The 23,836-nt window shown below is 45.4% G+C and overlaps 1 protein-coding gene across 2 annotated transcripts in view; it reads right to left on the reverse strand.

Moving 5' to 3' along the window:
• Positions 1 to 818: 818 nt before the first annotated feature.
• Positions 819 to 23,836, reverse strand: part of PLAT (plasminogen activator, tissue type) — a 24,321-nt gene continuing 1,303 nt past the window's right edge. The window contains exons 2-14 of one of the 2 annotated variants that reach the window (XM_087969904.1): positions 16,327 to 16,422; positions 14,443 to 14,494; positions 12,386 to 12,517; positions 11,922 to 12,035; positions 10,655 to 10,832; positions 9,933 to 10,024; positions 8,677 to 8,848; positions 8,094 to 8,179; positions 6,384 to 6,573; positions 5,096 to 5,235; positions 4,779 to 4,919; positions 3,006 to 3,154; positions 819 to 2,037 (exon numbers count right to left, since the gene is read on the reverse strand). In XM_087969904.1, coding sequence (XP_087826030.1) covers positions 1,879 to 2,037; positions 3,006 to 3,154; positions 4,779 to 4,919; positions 5,096 to 5,235; positions 6,384 to 6,573; positions 8,094 to 8,179; positions 8,677 to 8,848; positions 9,933 to 10,024; positions 10,655 to 10,832; positions 11,922 to 12,035; positions 12,386 to 12,517; positions 14,443 to 14,494; positions 16,327 to 16,392 — 1,671 coding nt within the window. In that variant the 5' untranslated portion in view covers positions 16,393 to 16,422 and the 3' untranslated portion in view covers positions 819 to 1,878. Of the gene's footprint in view, positions 2,038 to 3,005; positions 3,155 to 4,778; positions 4,920 to 5,095; positions 5,236 to 6,383; positions 6,574 to 8,093; positions 8,180 to 8,676; positions 8,849 to 9,932; positions 10,025 to 10,654; positions 10,833 to 11,921; positions 12,036 to 12,385; positions 12,518 to 14,442; positions 14,495 to 16,326; positions 16,515 to 23,836 lie in introns of those variants that run through there. The other variant, XM_087969903.1, reaches the window with a different exon arrangement.

Below are 23,836 nucleotides of genomic sequence, written 5' to 3' on the forward strand. Positions count from 1 at the left end.
AGTGCAGAGAAGAGCAACCAGGATGATTAGGGGACTGGAGACGAAAACATACGAAGAACGGTTGCTTAAATTGGGTATGTCTAGTTTGATGAAAAGAAGGACTAGGAGTGACATGATAGCACTGTTCAGATATCTTGGGGGTTGCCCCAAAGAAGAGGGAGTCAATCCATTCTCCAAAGCAGAGGTCTTCAAACTTGGCAACTTTAAGACTTGTGGACTTCAACTCCCAGAATTCTCCAGCATAGCATAGCTGTCTGGAGAATTCTGGGAGTTGAAGTCCACAAGTCTTAAAGTTTCCAAGTTTGGAGACCCCTGCTCCAAAGCATCTGAGGGTAAGACAAGAAGCAACGGATGGAAATTAACCAAGGAGAGAAGCAAGCTGGAATTAAGCAGAAATTCCCTAACAGTGAGAACAATTAACCAGTGGAACTGCATGCTACCAGAAGTTGCAAATGCTCCAACATTGGAGGTTTTTAACAATTGTATTACTAACAACTATTATGTATGTAGACTAAAATACTTTTACATAAAAACTGCATCTTATGTAGAGACAAAGACCACACACAGAGAGACAATCACATCCTTTTCCATTAAAGCCAGCTGCTCCAAGCATAAATGTCTTTTACAAGCTGCGGTGAGAATATGTGTATAATCTGATGCATGTAAATAAGGTCATTTATTCGAGAATATGAAGCAGCTGTGGGCATTTTACCCCTGTCCCCCTTCAAATTTCCCCCGCCATAGTCCAGTAAATCATACAGAAACATAGCAGGCAAACTTTGTGTGTCAGGTATGGTATGAAGCAAAACGAGGATAACTTTAATTTTAAAAAGTTTAATGCATTAAAACATACTGGAGATGATTCCCAATAGTCTTTTTGATGAGCAGAAGACTTGTCAACTCTGCACACCGGGAAACAGGGTTTTGATTTTATACAGAAAACGTGAAATATTTACAGAGTATAAAAATAATCTTTGAAGTTTTATGGAGGGACGGGGGTGCGCAAAGTGATTACCGATTCCTCCTTTATATATATATAAATATATATTATATTGGTTTTCCCCCCAAGGATTTCTTCAGTTTTGTAGAAAAGACCTTGAAATGCTTCCCATAATTTATAGAAAGAGGATTTAAAAATAAAATAAAATAAACCAGAGGAGGCATATTTGAGGAAGCCCAGGGCCCATCTACTCTCAGTCTCCCCAAAGGAGGACTTTTCCAGAAGACTATAGAGGCAGAGGCAGGGCTCAGGTGATGTTGTAACTAATACAGGTGGTCCTCAACTTACAACAGTTCATTTAGTGACCGAAGTTACAACAGCACTGGAAAAAGGGACTTAAGACTGTTTCTCACAGGATCGTTGCAGCATTCCCTAAGGGTCACGTGATCCAAATCCAGAGGCTTGGCCAACTGACTTGTATTTACGATGGTTGCCGTGTTCTGGGGAGTCACGGGCGACTTTCTGGCAGACAAAAGTCAACGGGGAAGCCAGATTCACTTAACAACAGGCTTACTAACTTAACAACCGCAGGGGCTCACTTAACAATCGTGGCCAGAAAGGTCGTAAAGCGGGGCAAAACTCACTTCACTGTCTCGCTCAGCGACAAAAATTCTGGTCTCCGTTGTGGTCCTAACCCGAGGATGACCTGTAAGCATCTGGCCTTAGGTATGTCTAGAAGTGCTTCTTGGAGGGGGAAAAAACAACAACCCCCAATACTATCGTTCTAGCCCGGTTCCTAAGCCCGGCCGCACAGACCGTCGTTGCAGGAGGGGGGCCCCACACAAAGTGTGTGTCTTCCGCCCCCCACCCCGAGTGACACCGGCTTCCCAGCCCCGTTTCCAGGGTGCGATTCCCTGGTGCAAGGAAGCCCCGAAGACTCAGAAACGGACGTTCTCCTGGATCCAGTTCAGGTAACGCACCACGCGCGTGTAAACGCCCGGCGTGTTTTTGGTGCCACAGCCTACCCCCCAGCTGATGATGCCGATTAACCTCATGCGGCCATCGTTCAGACAAACCAGGGGGCCTCCGGAGTCACCCTGCGGGAGAGAAGTCGGAGAACGAATGAGTGAGAGACGGCAGCTGAGCGCTCCACAACGCCTGGCTTTCTCTTCTGAGGAAAGGACCATCCAAGGTTACAATGGTACTTTTTTTTTTTTTTAAGTGACTCCTAGGCGTTTTCCACATTCAACAACCGTTGCAGCATCCGGATGCTTGGCAACTGGTATGTACTTGTGACAGTTGTGATGTTCAGGGATCATGTAATTGCCTTTGGCCACCTTCTGACATATAAAATCAACGAGGAAGCCAGATTCATAGAACTAACTTAACAATTGTGATGATTTGCTTAACAATTGTGGTAATTCACTCAAGGTAGCTCCCGCTGCCTTAGGAAAGCTCAAAGATCCCTCTCATCCTGGGCACTCTTTTTTTTTTTTTTTTTTCAACATTTACCATCTGGTAGACGGTACAGGATAATAAAAACAAGGACAAACAGGCTGAAAAATATTGAATTCTACTGTATATCGTGCAATATGAATGCAATATCAGGGGTTTTCAATTCGATTGCATAGAACGTGAAGGGTGTGTGTTCGTGTTTTATTTTTATAGTTCTAATGTACACTGAAGTTATGATGTACATTTAATTTCGTGTATGAGATGCAATGACAATAAACTAAACTAAACCTGTCAAGAAAGGTGATAACATAGGGCAGAATTCACTTAGCCACTGTTTTGCTCAGCAACAGAAATTTTGGGCTTAATTGTGGTCCTAAGCTGAGGATTACTTAGACTTGTGCATGTCTAAAGCATCACAAACCTCTCCTTTTTCTGAAAGTGTTACTTCCAGAAATGGCCAGTTACCCCAAAACATCTGGATCCTTGTGTTCCAGGAGGAATTCTGCACTGGGACTGTTCAGCCTTCAGCATCCCTGGTTGTCTACTCTCAAGAGGATGCTGGACCTTTAGACTGACCCTACAAGGTTATTCTTAACATTTGGGAGGTTACCTTGCAGGCGTCGTGAAGTTGTCGCGTATCTCCTGCACACAACATATTCTCGGTGACGGTCCTATTTGCGAGTCGTGCAGATGTACAGAAGCTGTCTGGATAGAGCCTCACGTGTCCTTCCTTCAGGCGTTCTGAGTGGAAAGGCGAAGCTGTTGGGGGGGAAAAAAGGAACATTGTGAAGAGAGCGTCATAAATATTGCGCTTGGGTTCGTACGATTTGCTCAACCTTAATTCTTCGTTAATAAACTATTACCGCCTCCGTGTGATATTGAATGCTCAAAGACACCCTAGTGTGAACTTCATGTGTAATATGTGTGCTGTGCAGTGGTGGGATTCTACCAATTTCCCTACCGCTTTGATGATCCTGCACTTTTGTTCTTTCTCCTCAGCTGATCGTTGGAGCTTTTTGTTACTACAGGTTAGGCATAACCGGTAGCCATATTTTGCTACCTGCTTGAGAAACCAGTCTCAAACCGGGTAGCATTTACCACTGATGCTGTGTGAAACCAAGTCACGCGAGAAACAACAGGTCCCAGAAAATGCTGACCCACAAGTCACTCTTGGGATCCAGTCTAGAGTGTTGCATGAAGGCAGGTCTTCTGCATTAATTGAAGCACGGGCTTCCTTTTATGGCTCACTAGGTTGTAAGTTGAGGATTACCTGGAAAGGTAAACCTGACCTCTATTCTCCTAAACCAAAAGGCTGAATTGCCACAATCATCGCACAGGGATTGGAGAAGAAGGGGAATTCTAGGAAGGCTTGAGGAGGAGGAGATGACTGGTAGCCATGTGATTGCTACCGGTTTGGAGAAAGCCACCGGGTAGCATTTTACCACTGATGCTGTGTGAAACCAAGTCATGAAAACAACATTTCCCAGAAAATGTTGACCCACAAGTCACTCTTGGGATCCAGTCTAGAGTGTTGCATGAAGGCAGGTCTTCTGAATTAATTGAAGCACGGGGCTTCCTTTTGTGGCTCACTAGGTTGTAAGTTGAGGATTACCTGGAAAGGTAAACCTGACCTCTATTCTCCTAAACCAAAAGGCTGAATTGCCACAATCATCGCACAGGGATTGGAGAAGAAGGGGAATTCTAGGAAGGCTTAGGAGGAGGAGATGACTTGAGGATGTGATGTGCTCTAACAGAAAGCAGATGTCTTCGGGGATATATAAACACGGTCCAGCCATATCAGCTAATTAGTAACCAGATAGGAATGTAAGTCACAGGACGACGGCTGCATCAAATTCTGAAGAAAGAAGCTGTTTGTTTAGGGAGAATAAAACATGACAGATGTCTGTTTTCACCATAAATTGACCTAGATCATTTTCAGCAAAGATGAGGGCTCTTCAGAGATGGCATGACCCACAAGGTTGGTCTCAGAAATTTCTCAACAAGACCCTCTTCTCCCCGAAATGCCAAGGATTGCTGGAAACAAATCAGACTTTTTTTTTTTTTTAAATGTGATTTTTATTCCACCCTGCCCTAAAACAGGGCTGTCCAACCTTGGCAACTTTAAGACTTGTGGAATTCTGGGAGTTGAAGTCCACAAGTCTTAAAGTTGCCAAGGTTGGACACCCCTGCCCTAAAAGATGAACATAACATATTCTGCAGCTAAATACTCCATCTGGAGTATTTAGGGAAGAATTAACATTGGCTGCCTTTCTTTCCAGCCAGGGTTAATTCCGCCCTGGAAATCCTGTCCTGCACTCTAAAACCATCTGCAGCCAGATTGTCCTCTAACTCTAAACGGCTGGTGAAAGTGACTCTCACGTACACATTTCGTGCTTGCCATATCCGGACACCTCGCATTCCGTCCAGTCGGGCAGCTGGAGTCCAGCTTTGGGGAGACAAACGGGATGGACACTGTCAGTTTCTGTGACACAGTTTTCAAAAGGGTGTTTCAACTTCAGCAGGGCTGTCAAAACAGAGAGCAAAAGGAGAAGAAAAAAAGGCCCATGAGAACCAGAATTCAGAAAAAACAGAGTTGGAAGGGACCTTGGAGGTCTTCTAGTCCAGCCCCCCTGCTTGAACGGGAAATTAAGTCAGAAGTTGTGCCTCCAGGCTGGGAGGGAAGCAGGAAAAAAAGCTTACCAATGTCGTTGTCCAAAGTCCTGGGGTTGTACTTCTCATGTGTAATGTATCTCTCTACTTGGAAGACCTGCTCTGTGGCGGATGATTTCACACGGAATGTCCGGCCCAGGACAACTTTGAGGCGTCGGGGATCAAAGCTCCTGCACAGAAAACCACAGGTGAGAGGCAGCTTCCAGGGACAACCTGCCTTCCCTCCTAATGCAACTCTCTCATTTCTCTTCCCAATAGGAAGAGAAGGCTTAACTACAGTTAAGCCAACTAGAATGGTTAGTTCTTGGCTGTAAAACTCCCAACAGCAGAAAGAGAAAACTCTAAATGTGTTAACATCCAGTGTCTGCTCAGGTTTTTACAGCTCATGCTGAGCTGTTGAGTGAAAACAAGTTTCCATAGTTTGTAAACCCAGCCCACTGGATTTGCAACAAACTATGGCTTAATGTAAACCATGGTTCGCTGTGATAAGTCAACTTAGACAATATCAGTGCAGAATATTTGGGTGTGAAAAAGCATCGATGTCTACGCGGAGGATCCAGGAAATCTTTTTCATGTTCTAAGAACGTTACACCCTCCAATCCAATGCACCTTACACAGCCCTAGCAGATCCTCCAGTGTAGGATTTGAAAGATGTTTGCAATATTTTGACAATGCAAATGCAAAAACTGGGGAGGTTCAAGAGTTGGAGGACGATGGCGGTGCTTGCAAAGAAAAAATGAAGTTTCTTTGGAACCCCAAATCATTTAGAACAGTGATCCCCAACCTTTCTTATGCCGCGGCCCGGTATCCCCAACTTTTTTTATAGCGCGGCCCGGTACGGCATCAGCTGGCGCCGCCATCTTTTTGATGAAAAAGTGCTTCCGGTGACCTCACCGGAAGCACTTTTTCATCAAAAATGGCGGCGCTAACTAAACTCAGCAACCCGGTAGGACTTGTTCCACGGACGGTACCAGTCCGCGGACCGGTGGTTGGGGACCCCTGATTTAGAAGCTCTTGATGTCCACAGCTTCCTGAGACATAACCTCCCTCTTGTGAAGATTTTGCAAAAAAGAAAGAAAGAAAGAAAGAAAGAAAGAAAGAAACTAACTTTCTTGCATGCAAGAACAGGTCCTGAATCAGTTCCATGGAGTCACCGGGAAATAGCAAGAATCCCTGCCAAACAAGCTGTGAACACTGAGCGAGGCAAAGGATGTTGGTTCAATGGGTTTGGTCCTCTGCCCCTAAATTTATCCTCTGCTACCCAGGAACTCGCTGACTAGCCAAAGTCTAGAGAGTGAGCCACATATTGATCACTTACCCCTTTGGAAAGCAGTGAGCTGCTGAGAGGACCCAGCAGGAATCGATGAGGATCCCACCACAGTGATAACCTTCTAGACCTCGGTTCTTCACAAAAATGCCCGCCTGCCACGGGTGGGACTCAATATATGAATATGCACCTCCTTTGATCTGGATCTCGGCCACTTTGTGCTTCCTCAGCCCGCAAGTGGCTGCACGTGGGAAGGAAGAAACCAAGGAATAAGATTCAGAGGTGACAAAGCAGTGAAACTCAACATCTGTTTACAATCACTGTAGAAGCCTGGCACTCGGACGAATTAGCCATCAATAGACACATAGACATAAACAATATCTACTGACAGTGCAAAAGAGATAATTAACACGTCAAAAAGGGAACAGAAAGAGCAAAACGTCTCCCCATCAGTCATCAGCACCCAGTTGAGCGTAGATTAACTCCAAGATGAACATCAGACCCACAATTGAGAAGTGAACAATACACCAATCAATGAACTGGCAAACATGTTACCAATAAGCAGCCCAACCAAGGAAGCTCCAAGACCACCTGCACCAACACTGAGAGGGCAAGCCACTAGAATATAAACTAAACCCCACTACTCCTTACTAGCACTGACGTTGTTACCTAGTTTGGGTAATGAAACAATGCAAGAAAATAAGCTCAGAGAGCAACCAAGAATCCCTAGTTACAAGAAGTCTGGATGAGGGAGAAAGGGGACCACATCAACAAGGGGTTCAGAGGTCACCGGTGGGCCTTCTGCTGTGGCTTGCCCATCATATCAAATGCTGGTAGAGGTCCTGGATGAAGCCATATCCTGAAATGACTCACTGGTTGAGTTCACACAACTGGCTAAATCTGGGAGCACAATTGTTCTATTCACAAAACATGCTACGCCTGGATCACTTAATTGCAGGAGGTGGCCCAGCTCCCACGTTACACTTGACCACAAATGACCAACTCCTTCGAATCTCGTCTCACATATTGTACAAATTCATCCTCTATGGACAGAAAATACAACCCTGTCTGGATTCAATATTGTATAATACGGTATGTATTATATAATATATTGTGGGGAAAATCACACTAGAACTAAGGAGAAATTTCCTGACAGTGAGACACATTAATCCGTGGAACAACTTGCCTCCAGAAGTTGTGGGTGCTCCATCACTGGAGATTTTTAAGAAGAGATTGGACAGCCAATTGTCTGGAATTGTTCCAATGGGTCTCCTGCCATGGGCTGGGACCTGGACTAGAAGACCTCCAAGGTCCCTTCCCATCTTATTCTGTTCTATGTTTTAAATCTAGGACATCCTGTGCCCGTCCATCTGCATGAGGCCTCTCCCACGTTCTCCCAGCTACCAAAGGAAGGCGTTCTCCTCCATCTTGTAGAGACCTGGAGGTCTGGAGGGTTTCCTCCATGGCCTCCGCAAGCTCCAATTCCCACAATTCCTTGGAAGAGGCAACCATAACAAGGATTGAAGCATTTCTATACGGTGTCCAAGACCTGTTGCATGATCCTCAGATGCTGAATGTAGTCAGTATAATAAAACGGGTAGGCTGTAGGCGGCCCAATGTTGCTCACGCCATCAGGGGCTCTTGGGATTTGTGGTTCAGCAACATCTTGAGATCAATTAGTTCTCCATTCCCAGCATAAGGCATTGGCCATAATCCCTGTGAAGAAGAGCCTCAGATACATCAGAGAAAGGACCCACTTACAGCAGACTGGCACGTCACAATGTTCCCATTTTGTCACGCCATTCTTGAATATATTGCACCACGGCTGAGTGTCATTGTCAGGATTCCTGTAACACACAAGAAGTGGGAAGGTTGGGAAGACTGCAAGATCTCCTCGTCTAGGTAGTCCTCAACTTACGATCACAATTCACCCCCAAATTACCCCCTGGTAATCAAGACAGTTGTTAAGTGAGTTTTGCCCCATTGTGCAACCTTTCTTGGCACAGTTGTTAAGTGAATCGCTGAGGTTGTTAAGTTAGTAACACGGTCGTGAATTGAATCTGCCTTCTCCGTTGAGTTTGCTTGGCAGAAGGTTGCATGCCCCTGGGAGACTGCAACCGTCATAAGGACATGCCAGTTGCCAAGCCTCCAAATGAGCCAAGGAAATGTCCCCAAATCTCAATACTCAGGACAAGGCACAACCACCACCCCTGCCCCAACTTCATCCCCCGTGGCCCAACGGGTGCCATATTCCAAAGAACATTCAACGGAGATTCCGTCATCCAAAGCCCACCTGGTTGAGTTGGGCAGCGATAAAGATTCAACATAGACATTTCTGGTTCACCTGCAGTAGTTGTGGCTGCTGAGGCCTAGTTGATGGGCATCGGGATGGATGGCATTGTAAACATTCTTGTCAATGAGGTGGGAGTCCCATCTCAGACACGTCAACCCCGATGCTGTTTGGTGGTGGCTGCCCCGATAGTCGGTGCCTCTTCCCAAAACACAGGAATGTTTTTCTGCGGCAAAGGATCGGAAAAGGGATAGGTTGGATGGAGAAAGTCCCATTTTTTTTTCATTGTTTAGTTTGGAAACCCCCTTCTACCGTGTTTCTCATATAATAAGGCTGGGTGTTGTTGTTTTTTTGAGCCCCGAAAAAACGGCTAGGCCGTCTTTTCGGGGGGTGACTTAATTTCTCCCCCCCCCCCTTGCATCTTCGGGCAGGCGGGCAGCGATGGCTTGGATGTTGACCTCGGCGTTGGTGGGGCACTTCGTATCGGGGTCAACGCAGGCAGCGCCATATCTGGGTATGCAACAAAAGTACTTCCTAACGGCAAGCCCCCCCACCATTCCCCCCCATTTCACATGTTTTAATATAGGCCTTAATTTGGGGGGAGGGGCTTAATTTCATTTCATGCCTACAAAACATGCTGGGACTTCCTATTGGGGGAGGCCATATTGTTGGAGAAACAGGGTATTGATTTGGGGGAGTATTGCCATAGGCTGAACATAGGGAAAGATCCTGTCAGATGCAAGCCAATAATATAGGAATCACCCCAGATTGGTAGCCTTTGCTTGGGAATAGTTAGATAAGGTTCCATGGAACTTAGGGAAGGTCAATTTTGGATTGTTTACGATTCTAGGCTAATTCCTTGCTTGAGCCCTCCACCCTGCCTGGCTAGTTCCCAACAGGTCCTTAGCTGAAGTAGGGGCCAATACTCGAATGATCAGAGGGATCCCAACTCAGACATGACTGAAGATGGGAAATAGCCTAAAAGAGCCACGTAAGTCCTAAAACAAGTCCATCTGAAAATTCAAAAGTTCTCCAACCTGCCACGCCAACATATGTGAGGTGAGCCTCACATATTATACCTCTCTACTCATAACTTAGTCAATTATTGACTAAGGCATGAATAAATAAACCACAAAATGGAACCTCTTCCAAATCTGGGTTTGCAATTCCAGAAGAGAAATAGAGGAACAACAATTGTTTGTTTTGAAATGAAAAGCTCGGAGTAACTAATCCCATTTTTAGCCCCGCTTAGGAACAGCATTGTATTTCAGTAAACATAAAGGCTTTGAATATAAGGGCTTTCAGCTTACCGTCGGCGCAGGACGTAATGCTGCAATATTCCCAGACGTACACATTTCTTTTAAGAACGTGGCACCAGGGTTTTGAGCTTTTATCTGGATTTCTAAAGAAGACAATGATAGAACATTCAGGATTGTGTTTGTGAGTCTATTGGATGGATGGATGGATGGATGGATGGATGGATGGATGGATGGAAGGAAGGAAGGAAGGAAGGAAGGAAGGATTGTAGAATAAATAATGCATAATAAAGCAATTCATAAGTGGATTTAAGGACTATGCCTAAGAAAACATATCCCAGTATTGTATTATTTCCAGTGTCCTTCTTTAATTGAGATACTTTTATAAACCTGTTCATTAATCAGAGAATGATTTATCTTAGCATTTTTCTGAGCAATGTATTTAATTCCAAGAATACATTTCTGTCTGCAGTAGCTTACGCTTCATACTTTTTAATAAAACTCGTTCGTCAAAAAAGATGCTATCAAACATTCTTGGCTCTTGTAAGCCAGCGTTTCCCAGCCGTGGCAACTTTAAGCTCTGTGGACTTCCACTCCCAGAATCCCCCAGCTAGCCATGGAACTGAAGGAGCTGCAGACTGGCCTGAAGTCCTCACAGCTTCATGTTCCCAAGACTGAGAAAGACAGCTATAAAACTACTCAGCTCCTCTCCAAAATGTCAACGATACAAGGAAGGAGAAGACAGACCACACAAGCTGCTGGATTCGGCCTCTTACCGGCAATAATTGTGATCACCAAGCCCCAACTGCAAGGCGTCTGGGCGATCTGCGTGGAGGAACCCTTTGAAGCGCAAAGCTTTGGTCTTCCAGTTCACACATTCCGCACCACTCTCCGTTGTGCTCCATGTCCCCCTGTATGTGTCCCCTCCATCCTGGTAACACATAGCTCTGGTATCTGAAGAGGGAGAGAACGAACATTCCTCTGAGTCTCTTCCAAACTGGCTCCGGAGAAGGCGCCACGCACCTTCTGGAGGCAGTGCAGAAAATTCAAACTGTAGACCAGAGGTCTCCAAAGTTGGCCGTTTTAAGACTTGCGGACTTCAACTCCCAATCTTCCTCAACCAGCATGGCTGTAGAGCAGTCTTTCTCAACCGTGGCAACTTTAAGATGGGCGGATGTCAACTCTCAGCCATGTTTGCTGGGGATGTCTGGGAGTTGAAGTCCACCCATCTTAAGATGCCCAAGGTTGAGAAGCACAGCTGGAGAACTTGCACGAAACTGACTCCACCCTACAGCTTCCTTGCTTTTCAAAGCAAGCGAGAAGCAACAAATTCACTGGAAGCAGATCCTTCTTTTCTTCTTCTTTTGAAGGCTAGCATCAACAACTGGAATAATATTTGTGTCCGAGGACAGACTAGATCTGACATTAGGTTTCCATTAGCTCCTCTAGCCTGGTCCCTTTTTTATTGCTAACATTAGATACGATCTGGCGTACGCAGCTGCCGTTATATGTATTTACTCTGAGTGCTGCACTTACAAAAGTGGAGTCTGCAAAGCTAGAGGGGACGCAGCACGGGTGAAAATCCACCACTGGCTTCCTAGATGGCACATTGTAGATGCCCAGGCTGAGCCCGAGGGAGGAGTCAAACACGTCATCAGTCACGAGTCCCTGCGTGCCCACAAGAGATCTAAGTCCAGCCAGTTCCACTGATTCTGATCTAACGCTAATTTGTTTTGTAGTTCAAATTCTTGTAGGGAGTACAAGTTTGCAATAAAACCTTTATATTTGTTTGAACTAGATAAGATCAGATCACCCTTATTGTCGTTTTTTGTTGTTTTTTTTTGCTGTGGGCACACTGGCACACATTAAAAATGAAATTCTGTTGCCTGCTCTCAAAAGCGTAGACATACGTAACACCCATATGCTATATACCTACACCCTCACTTATAAATACATATAAATATTAATCCCTGTCCATCTTGAATACATACATCTTGAACTGCCTGACCTGCGTATCGGTTCATCCTCTTGTCACATACTCACCAATTTCACAGAACTTCCCCGAAAAGCCCGGTGGGCAGAAGCAAATGAAAAGGTTGGGGGAATACAAGGCTTTCTGGCAGCGGCCCCCGTGGAGGCAAAGTGGCTTTATGCAGCCTGTGGGACAGAAAATAACAGCACCTTAATTCCTCCCTTATTCTCTTTGTGGCAGCCCCTTAGATACTGGAATACTTAAGTGGTGGCCCATTAGGATGCCAGTAGGACATCATGGAAACCCTTTTGCAGGCTGTGGGCCACACCCTCCCTCTCCGCCCAACAGAATTGCTGCTGTGTCGAATATAGGAACATGAAGCTTTATGGGCTGTTGGTTTGAGCTCCCAAGTTGGCCATTTGGTGGAATCCATGAAGCTTTATGGACTATATGTACCATGTACAAAATAAAGGTGGGTTAGAAACCTAATCAATAAATGCCATCGCTGGATTTATAAGCCCCACGTGGAACTCACCTCTGACAGGGACTGCATGGCAGAAGATGCCGCTGTTCTCACACCGACAATACTCCGTTCTCTCTTTGACGCGGCGGAGCCAACTCTCCTTCCAATTGTAGGCCTGTTTGGTGTAGGGGTCTCTGCATTTGCCTGTAATCAAAAAGGACAAGAAATCCTTCCCAGGTTCGATGGCAAGACACGAGTTCCGCCTTTTGTCCCTTCACCATTGTGTGTGCAGCCCAGAACAATCTACAACTTGGATCGACTCTCCTCCGCGAGCCTCATTTTTGTCCCCCCCAAAAAGGAGTTTTCTTCCTCCAAAGATATGGCAAGCCACCAAAACCACATCTGAAAAGCGTTCTCTGCGACGCCAGTTCGCAACCTATTTATTTGCTTGGGCAGCAGAACATGTTTTTATAAAACTGGTTGACCCGAGTGAACAATTATACGCCTTTCCTGCTTTTATCCCGCTGCAGTTGATGTGGTTTTATTATTGGCATGGTTTATTATGCTAGGTTTTATTGACATGGTGTTTCCTACACCAGCCTGGCATTCTATGAGGAAAGGCAGTTATAGACCTATTTAAATATAAAAGAAAGGACAAAGGGGGTGCCAAATCTGAAAGACTCTTGTCAGATTAGTCTGTAGGGACAAAGCTTAGCTAATCTCTTTTTTTAAAAAAGTGCAAATCTCTTGAGGAATCTTCTCAAGAATCGAGTAGAACCACAGAAGCTGTAGGGAGAGAACTGGAAGTTTTCCACCGTTTTGGAGGATCGACGCAGGCCTTTGCTTTGCTGTCCACAGGATCTGCAGATGCAGATAGTCCTTCACGTGCGACTACAATTCAGCCCCCCATTTTTTTTGTGGCTAAGTGAGACATGTTTTTTGCCCCATTGGATGACCTTTCCTGCCGCAGTTGCTAAGTGAATCGTCGCTCTTGTTAAATTAGCATCGTGGTTTTTAAGTGAACCTGGATTCTACGTTGACTTGGCTCGTCGGAAGGTCGCAAAAGGGGATCACGTGACCCTTGAGAGACACGGCAACAGTCATAAATATGAGTCTGTCGCTAAGCACCTGACCATGGGGAGGCCGTAACGGTGGTGTGAAAAACGGTCATGAGCCACTTTTTTTCAGTGGTCTTGTAACCTTGAACGGTCACTAGATGAACTGTTGTAAGTCAATGACTGCCTGTATTTGGAAAGGCACTGAATTTCCATTCCCCTCCCACACACACACCCCAGTATTTACTCTTTGGGCATTCCATCCTTTGGGGGATGCACTATCAGCCATCTTCTTCCGATTTAGAAGATAGACTAATAAACAAGAGTTGGAAGGGACCTGGGAGGTCTTCTCATCAAACCCCTTCCTCAAGGTCGGAGCCTTCTACCATCCTAGTCGTGTGGCTGTTCTCTTCCTGCAAACCTCCACAATTCCAGGAGGCAAGCTTTGATTAACTGTTTTCCCTGTCAGGAAATTTCTTCTTCGTTACAGATCGGGTCTCTTTAATGTGCTTCTCTGAGATAGTCTGAGGACTCCTGCCTGGGGAAGAGGGTTGAACTAAAAGGCCACCATGCTATAAAAAATACGTTGAGACTTTGGAAAAAGTTCAGAGAAGAGCAACTAAGAGGATCAAAGGCCTGGAGACTAAAACATATATGAAGAACAGCTGCAGGTTTTGGGCTTGGCTAGTCTAGAGAAAAGAAGAATTAGGGGTGACGTGATAGCAGAATTCCAGTATTTGAGGGGCTGCCACAAAGAAGAGGGGGTCAAATTATTCTCCAAAGTGCTGGATGGCCGGACAAGAAACAATAAATGGAAACTAACCAAGGAGAGAAGCAACTTTGAATTAAGGAGAAACTTCCTAACAGAGAGGACAATTAACCAGTGGAACAACTTGCCACCAGAAATCGCAGGTGCTCCAACACTGGAGGTTTTTAGAAGAGACTAGACAGCTACTTATCTGAAGTGGTATAGGTTCTTCTGCTTAAGCAGGGGGCTGGACTCCAAGGTCCCTTCTAACTCTATTCTATTCCTATTCTTTCATACTTCCATAGTCTCCTCCAACGGGCACTTACCTTTTCTTAGTTGACTTTCTCGGCCACTTTGGGTAATGCGTACAAACAGGTCCTAGAAAGAGAAAAAGAGCAAGCAAGACAATCAAGAATAGAAAGTTGACTAAATTCCAAGGGTTAGAAAAGGGGGGACCTTGGAGGTCTTCTAGTCCAACCCCCTCTGCTCAAACAGGAGACCCTCTACCATTCCAGACAAATGGCTGTCCAATCTCTTCTTGAAAACGTCCAGTGAGGAGCACCTACCACTTCTGAAGGCAAGCCATTCCACTAATGAATTGTTCTCATTACTCTTTTCTCAGAGTACTGCTCATTATCATAATTCTCATTACTCTTAGAGGAGAACCAGCATGAGCCTTTGGAAGAACAGCGTTTCATAAACCCTGGTGTCCATAGGTTTTGTGTGTGTGTGTGTGTGCATCACGACACAGGAGATGCCAAACCTCAGTGCAAATCATGCTTTTTTATACAGAGGCACAAGAGGGACAGAGCTGGCACGAGGATCCCACAGGCGTCCCCTTTGGATAGCGATCCCACTTCCACCATCCTCCTCCTGGAATGCTCCAAATTGAGATACAGCTAGCGGATGACCAAAAAAAAAAAAAATATGAAGGCAGGATTTGATTCTAATAGTAGAAATGCTAAAAGGGAAAAGCGGCAGGAAGATTTCATCCACACCTGACAGTGTAAAAAAGCTAATATTTTATATATAGATAGATAGATAGATAGATAGATAGATAGATAGATAGATAGATATATATATATAGATATTTTATTATATATATATATATATATGTATGGTGCTTGGTTCGGGTATTTTCTCCACGTCAGTATTCTTTAAAGTTCTAGGTTCGCAGTCATCTGCCATCATCAGGCTTCGAGGTCCCACTCGCCATCTTCAGGCTGGTGCTTTCTGGCTTAGTGCCAGTGCATGGCAAAGCACCAGCCTGAAGATGGCGAGTGGGCTTGCCGAAACGGCTATCATTAGTACTTTGAATCTGGGTGCGCGGGTGCCCATTTCCGACTAAGAGACCCAATAACCAAAACGGGTCACATACAAATACCAACCAGAGAACCTCAGAAAACATATATATATATATATATATATATATATATATATATATATATATATATATATATATATATATAAATATATAAATATATAAATATATAAATATATAAAAATAAAAATAAAAATAAATATAAATATATAAAAATAAATATATAAAAATAAATATATAAATATATAAATATCTAATATTTGAGGGGTGCCACAAGGAAGAAGGAGCCAAGCTATTCTCCAAAGCACCAGAAGGCAGGACAAGAAGCAACGGGTGGAAACGAATCGAGCAGAGAAGCAACCTAGAACCAAGGAGACATTTCCTGATGTTGTCAACCATTAACCGGTGGAACGGCTTGCCTCCAGAAGATGTGGGGGGTTCATCACTGGAGGCTTTTTAAGAGGAGACCGGACAGTCACTTGTCTGAAATGCTGTAGGGTCTCCCGCTATAGGGTATAGGGCTGGACTAGAAAGCTCACTTCCAACGCTGTTATTCGATCCTGCTATTCTCTTAAGAGCCTTCCTCCTTAGGAAGCTGTTTGTGGTTGGACTTGGATCCAGCTCAGAGATTTGCAGAACTGGATCCTTCTCTCCTCAGTCTTCCTTTTGTATCTTTCAAAGCTCTGCGGAACCCGACTAGCTTTCTCAGCTTTGTGAACTTGGCCGTGAGCCTTTTTGTTCCAAGGCCCCTTTTGATCGATGACACCGCTGGAGCCAAGCTTACAAAAAAAAAAAAAAAACCCATCTGTTTTCTGACAGAGTCCCTAAAACCGCACCTGGCTGCCGAGCAAAGAAAAACCCCACCAGATGGGCCACGCCGGCCTCTTACCTGGCACTGAAGCACGGCGATTGCTCCTGCCAGAAGGAGGAAGGGAAGAGTCCGTCTTGGGCTCATTTTGTTCTCTTTCAGCCAGCCAGAAATCCCCTAAAAGGGAACCAAGGAGAGATGTTAGCGTAAGGAGGCGATGCGACTGGTGCAGACTTAATGCAAGAGTCCTGGAGCTTCGCTTGCAAGGCGGAGGGGGAGGGAGGGGGGAGGGGGGAGGGCAAGCAAGCACACATTAGCTGGTTCTGGCAGAAGGATAATGGGAACAGATGGCTGGGGGAGGATTTCTCCTTAGTCAGCTGTAGACTGAGCAACAGCAGCTGCACGACAGCACCATGGGCACTTAGTTTAAGGCAGCCAGGCTGAGCTGCTCCCACTGCTTATCTCCATCCCATAATAGTGCCCTAGAACTGCTATTTCCTTTCTGGTCCTTGGCTCTGGATGTTGAAAGGAGCTTCCTTGGCCTGAAAACTGAGGTTGTGGTTTTGGCTTTCTGTTGGTCTGGGTCACTGGGGCTTCGCTTGTGTGACTCATTCATCCCAGCCATAACAGACGTCCAGGGTCTTTTAAGTCAGCTCCCAAAATTAAACCTTTTTCTGATCTTGGAGGGGCAACGAGGCTGAATTTTTGACTGTCCCACCATCTTCATGTCACTGCAGTAATTGTCCAGGGCAAATGTTATCTTTACTTATGCTCAGTTTCCCCAATCTGAAAATGATCTTCTGCGGGGAATCTTAACAGTTTTTGTATGGTGCATATAGCAAAGGTTAAAACCAAGCAACACCCTGGAGAAATTCGAAGCTGGTGGGACCAACTGGGAAACGGAGGGATGGGAGATGACTGGGGCATGAGTCACTTAGCCAGAAACCAAAACAGAAAAAAAAAAGAGAGATAAAGCTTTGGGTTCAAATAAGAATGGGCTTTGACAAAAGTAAACTAAGTGAAAATGAACAATTTCAGAGCTTCCAAAAAAAAAAAAAAAGTCAAACAGGAGGAGGGGAAATAACAGCCAGAGGATTTTGAATTCTCCATTGTTCAACATCAAAGGTGCAAAGTTTTCAGGCTTAAGCTGCAGTTGGCCTGAATGGCTAGGCTGTTTCTCCAAAAAGGAGAGGCCAGGACAAATGCTAATGTGGAATTAACCACCTATTGAGGTAGGTTCTATTGAGGGTGTTGTGGTGGCCTAGCGGTGAAGAGTCCCCCACTTGGAAGTTTGAGAGTTCAATCCTAGGTAGTGGCAGAAGTTTTTGTCTCCTAGGGTGCAGAGGAAAAAAAAAGTCTGCTGCCAACTCTGCCTTGGATCAGGAAGGGCATCCGGCCAGTAAATGCTCAGCTCCGTCCAGTCACCCTGACTCTACCCTGAATTAAGGGATCACGGGGTCATTAAAAAGGGAGTTTTAAGGTAGGTTCTATTGAGAAGTATGGGGTTATTGGTTGCAGGACATCCTAATAGCTCACTTCTTTTTCACCAATAACTTTATCATGCCTCCTCTTTAGAACATAGAATAATAGGACTGGAAGGGACTTGAAGGCCTTCTAGTCCAGCCCCCCTACAGGAAATCCTACACTATTCTGGATGGCTGTCCGATCCTTTCTTAGACTCTTAAATATGAAATAGATAAAATATGGAGCTGGCTCAGGGTTTCCGCATAACCTGAATGCAAGATACCAAGCTCCCATGAAATGGGAACCCAAGACAGAACTTCAGATTTGGTAGCAACTCAAGAACCAGCAGGTGTGGTGGGTGCAGTATTGATGGCCCTGTGCTACCCAAGGGTGTTGGGGGATGTTTTGGATGAACCCAGAAGAGCCCAGAGAAGCAGCCAGGCAGGGTGAGCGCAGTTAAACAACTGTCCCAGTCGGTGCAAAATCCCAGAAAGATGGCATTTTCTTCCCGTTCATAAACTGAAGGAGCTCTAAGGCTCTTTGGCTGAGCTAAACCCAAGGTTAAGGAAACCCCAAGCAACCCCCTGTTTGCAAAATATTCCGGGCTCAGAAAAAGCAATCAAGAAGCTAATTTAACAGGCTGGGTAGGCAAACAGAAATAACAGAATAACAGATTGGAAGGGACCTTGGAAGGCTTCTAGTTTAAACACACACACACCCTTAGTTAGGGTTCACACATCAGGCTGGCGCCCAAAATAACCTAGCCCCATTCTGTCTGAGCAGGTTATACAAATCCAGCCTATTGTTTTAACAATCTTTCCAGAGCTTTCCGATCTTTCCAAATTAGGGATTGAGAACCACAGCAAAGGCAGCCCGAGGCTGGTTTCTATGGTGCCACTAAAGGGTGCGTGGTTGCCCTTAGGCCACACTGACTGATGGCGCCACCTCCCGCCAATGTGAAGATTTTCACCGGCTCTCAGGGAAGTCGAAAACTGGTCCTGGCGCTCTGGTCGATGCTCCCAACCCTTCCAGCCGCCTGAAATCACGGACATCCATTGTGGGTCTGTGCTTAGGTTTGCCCCAAGCTGGGCCAATAGACCGCACAACTCCAAATGCCCAACCGGCACAGGCTTTCAAGCACCCTTAGTGGGGGACAGGTTGAAGAGGGTTCAGATGCCCAGAGAAGGAATTAAAACAGGGGAATGACTCCGTTATCTTCCCTTTTCTCTTTTTGGTGGTTGTGCTGTGATTTTGTCTTTCTTATTTTAAAAGGAAAGCAAATTGGCATGGTAGATTGTGGCAGGGGAAGGGAGGGAGGGAGGGAGGAGAGAGAGAGAGAGAGACGGAGAAGGAGAGGGAGGGAGAAGGAGGGAGGGAGGAAAGGAAGGAAAGAGAGAAAGAGAGAGGGGGAGGGAAGGAAGGAAGGAAGGAAAGAGAGAAAGTGAGAGGGGGAAGAGGGAGGGAGGGAAGGAAGGAAGGAAGGAAGGAAGGAAGGAAGGAAGGAAGGAAGGAAGGAAGGAAGGAAGGAAGGAAGGAAGGAAGGAAGGAGGGAGGGAGGGAGGGAGGGAGGGAGGGAGGAAGGAAGGAAGGAGAGAGAGAAAGTGAGAGGGGAGGAGGGAGGGAAGGAAGAAAGGAGAGAGAGAGAGAAAGAAAGAGAGGGAGGGAGGGAGGGAGGGAGGGAGGAAGGAAGGAAGGAAGGAAGGAAGGAAGGAAGGAAGGAAGGAAGGAAGGAAGGAAGGAAGGAAGGAAGGAAGGAAGGAAGTAATAATGCAAGGAAAGCTATTATGAATAAAACCAAGTCTTCTTGAAACGCATCTCCTGATGACTTCATGAACACATCCCTGCAGTTTTCTTGGCAACAGAAAAAAAGGAAAAGTGGTTTGCCCGTGTCTTTTCCTGGAATGTTTTATAAGTCTGATGAAAGCCGGATCTGGTTAATTTTCATTCCAGCTCCAGAAGAAATAATGCAGCCTTGAAACAAATAACTTCGGTGATTAGCAGTCCAAATCCCCACTGAATTGGAGAAGCGGGGGGGGGGGCCTTCTGGTTCATTTTCCAGTAACTTTCCAGCCATTATTCTTATTTTTTGTTAAAAACAAAGAAGTCTTGTTTAAAGAGCCAATTTAAAGAAGTCACTTGTTGCCCTGGCAGCCAGTTCCCTTCCTAAGATGCCGAGTGGAAGAGGGAAGTGGATGTGCTTGTTGTTGTTGTTTTTTAAGAAAAAAACTCGACCAGGAAAACAAAATACGGTAACCTCCCTCTTTTCTGTCTGACATACATTATTTTCAGAATTCTTTCACTCTGTAAGGAAGGGAAGACCGTCCATCTGTCCGTCTGTCCGTCCCTCTTTTGACAAGGTGCGAAGACACCAAGGGACAAATTCAACCCATCATTGGTTGAAATAGCCTGGGGTTTCCTGCTTGAGCGCAGGGGTCGGCTAGAAGACCTTCAGCATCCCTTCCAACTCTGTTATTCCTGTATCTCAAATACTTCGATTGCCAGCAGCTTGCTAAAGACTTGGTCCGGTTTTCCACCCAGTAAGGAGGCCGTTCAATGAAGATAAGCTATCTTATTGAAACCAGATGGCCAAACAGATCTCAAAACTGTGGCTCGTTGCGCTGCGTAAACCCCAGCCTTTTATTTTGATTTTTGGTTTGGTTTAGAATTCAGTGCCTTGTAGGAATCCAGAAAACGAGAATAAACCCAGGAACCAGCTGCGGGAAAGCACACAGAGGCGAGCTTGCTGTCTCCCCTTTATTTATTATTATTTCCCATTCCAGCAAAACTTTGGAAAGAAAATGGTGCAAAGGGGCTTGGGATCCTGTCTATTTGTCCATCCCTCAACAGGATAATGATTGGGGGGTGGGAGAAATCAAGGACTGAGGATCAAGCTTGGGAAATGGCCAGGAGAAATGCAGAGAAAAACATTTTAAAAAATTCTTCCAGGTATCCCTATTTGAGCAGGAGTAGCTCGTAAGGCTGCCCCAATTGTTCCTTGCTTCTTCCTGGTCACATGACCCAACGGGAAACTATTATTAAAGCGTGAGAAAGAAAAAAGTCCCCAAAGCTCCCCCCTCCCTGGTTAAAGTCACCTTTGGGGCCCAGAAGAACGAGGTGTGATTCGCCTTCTGCCAAATAAAACAAATCCCCTCTTCACCTTTTTTCATTATATACAGGAACACAATCCGGAGCACCCTTCAAACTTCTTGAGGAAAGCAATTTCTTTAGATACCTCATTTGATCTTTTTTCTGTTCCCCTCTCGATTTCCCACTTGGCATTCCACCATTTCTCCCAGGTGTTGTGGTTTCCTGACACAGTAGCAGTAAAACAGAATTGGAAAGGGACCTTGGAGGTCTTGTAGTCCAGCCACCTGCTGTGCTGTGCTGTGCTGTGCTGGAGAATTCTGGGAGTTGAAGTCCACATGTCTTAAAGTGGCCAAGTTTGGAGACCTCTGCCCTTATACCACCCAGAAAAATGGCTATCTTCTTGAAAACCTCCAGTGTTGGAGCAATTACAACTTCCAGAGGTAAGCCTTTCCACGGATTGTTCTTAAGTGTCAGGAAACGTCTAGGTTGGATCTCTCCGTGGCAGGTTTCCACCTGTTATTTCTTGTCCTGTCCTCAGGTGCTTTGGAGAAAAGCTGGCCCCCTCCTCTCTGTCAGAGCCCCTCACTTACCGCGTCACCCCAGTCCTTCTCTGGGTTAGACATATCCAACTCCTGCAACCATTCATCGTGTGTTTTAGCCTCCACAGTTTTATCCAGTACTTGTTATTTTAGAATTAGACAATTTGGGACGGTTGAGATATTATCGGCTATAAGTCTCACCCGGCTAGGGAAGAATATGAACTAAATTAACTAATTTTATTAAATTAACTTAAAAGTCCTTGTATCATACAGAGAGTATGCAAGTAGGGATTTGAACTGGCTTTCCCTACACACCTAAATGGGTTAGTTTACAAAACTCATGGAACTGAAAGCCAGCCTAGTGCATTCTAGCCCGATATAATATGTCCAGTCCTTGTGATTAATTTATGCTTGTGTTGTGCAAATTCAGAAGTCGAGAAATTCAATGAATTACAGTTCACCGGGATTTTTTTTCCTAATTATGAGTAAGTTGCTTCTTGCCACTCCTGGTTCGCAGCTTGGTCGGTTGGCTGGCTGACTTACCTTCTGTAAAAGAGCTATATCAAGTCTGGGATTACTAAGACTTTCATGCAGGAACAAGGAAGAGTTTAGAAGAAAGGTATGGAATTACTAAACACTCCGTGATTTTTATTTTCTTCCTTCTGGATACCGGGGCTAACTGTGACAGAATATGATTAAGGCTGTCATTCCTGAACTGATTTATTTTGCAATCTGAACTCATTGGGCCGGTTGTAAGAGGATTTGGAGAGGACATTCCATCAGTTCCATGGACCGTCAACCTAAGTCACCCTTACAGGAAACACAGGATCATATTTCTTTCATGTAAGAAAGATGCCTTTTGGAGACCCACCCATTCTCACAACCAGTTTGGTCTAGTGGGCTAAGGCATCAGGCTAGAAACCAGGAGACGGTGAGTTCTAGTCTCGCCTTAGGCATGAAACCCAACTGGATGCCTTTGGGCCAATTACCAGGAGACAGTGAGTTCTAGTACTGCCTTAGGCACAAAAGCTGGCTGGGGGACTTTGGGCCAGTCGTTCTCTTTCAGCCGAACCCATCTCACAGGGGAAAAGAGAAGGAAGAAGGAATGTTATCTATGTTCACTCTCTTGAGTTACTTATAATGGAATAAAAATCAATCAAACAAATAAATATAATATGGATACTCCCGTTTCTATAAGTTTTCTCTAGTGCTTTTTCCAGGTCCCTTCTCTTCTTATTGGGCAATGGCAGTCTTAAACACACACACACACACACACACACACAAACTGCACACTATTTTGAAAAAGACATGTATACAGAAGAATCTGGCAGTTGTGCGAATAAATGGACGACTTGGCTGATTAAGAGTCCCAAACACTTTTTTCTCTCCTTCGATGTGTTAGAGTTTATTTCCTACCCATCCCAGTTTGTACCAATGAATCCAGAAGGCCTCAGACAGAAGATGCTGCATTCGTCTCCCTCCATCGTGACTACCTCACATGCTTAACCAGATCAAGTGAAGAGCTAATAAGGATGACCCTTGATGAGGCTCTAGATCAGGGGTGTCCAACCTTGGCAACTTTAGGACTTGTGGACTTCGATTCCCAGAATTCCCCAGCCAGCTCTGAACCTGAAGGACCAAGGTGACATTTCATGACCCAAATCTGCCTTTTCCTCAGTCTAATGCCCGGCTTAGATGAATTTGGGATTTGGAAGTGCAATCCCTTCACATTGGAGAAGGCCAGCTGCTGGTTCTGGGAGTTACACTTCCAACTCATTTGTACAGTAGCACTTTGGCACGAGATTGTGCTAAGACTAGAGGTGTCCAACCTTGGCAGCTTCAAAGCCTGTGGACTTCAACTCCCAGAATCCCCCAGCCAACATGGACAAGACTGGACAGCCTTGTTCTAGGTTTTGCATACTGCATTTCCCCCCCCCTCCCAAATCTAGTTCATTCATTTAAGAGCGGACGGATTGTGCAAATCTAAACCATGGTGTGCTTTCCTTAACTTTCCTTCCTTTAGGACAGGGGTCTCCAACCTTGGCCACTTTAAGCCTGGAGGACTTCAACTCCCAGAATCCCCCAGCCAACATGGACAAGACTGGACAGCCTTGCTCTAGGTTTTGCATACTGCATTTCCCCCCCCACTCCCAAATCTAGTTCATTCATTTAAGAGCGGACGGATTGTGCAAATCTAAACCATGGTGTGCTTTCCTTAACTTTCCTTCCTTTAGGACAGGGGTCTCCAACCTTGGCCACTTTAAGCCTGGAGGACTTCAACTCCCAGAGTTCCCCAGCCAGCCAAACCATGGTGTGCTTCCTTAACTTTCCTTCCTTAGCACAGGGGTCTCCAACCCCACTTTAAGCCTGGAGGACTTCAACTCCCATTCCCCAGCCACTTTGCTAAACCATGGTGTGCTTTCCTTAACTTTCTTCCTTTAGCACAGGGGTCTCCAACCTTGGCCACTTTAAGCCTGGAGGACTTCAACTCCCAGAATTCC

This window comes from Notechis scutatus, chromosome 7 (genome assembly GCF_049901735.1).
Source record: "Notechis scutatus isolate UNSWTSFEM ecotype Mainland chromosome 7, rNotScu1.2, whole genome shotgun sequence".
Taxonomy (NCBI): domain Eukaryota; kingdom Metazoa; phylum Chordata; class Lepidosauria; order Squamata; family Elapidae; genus Notechis; species Notechis scutatus.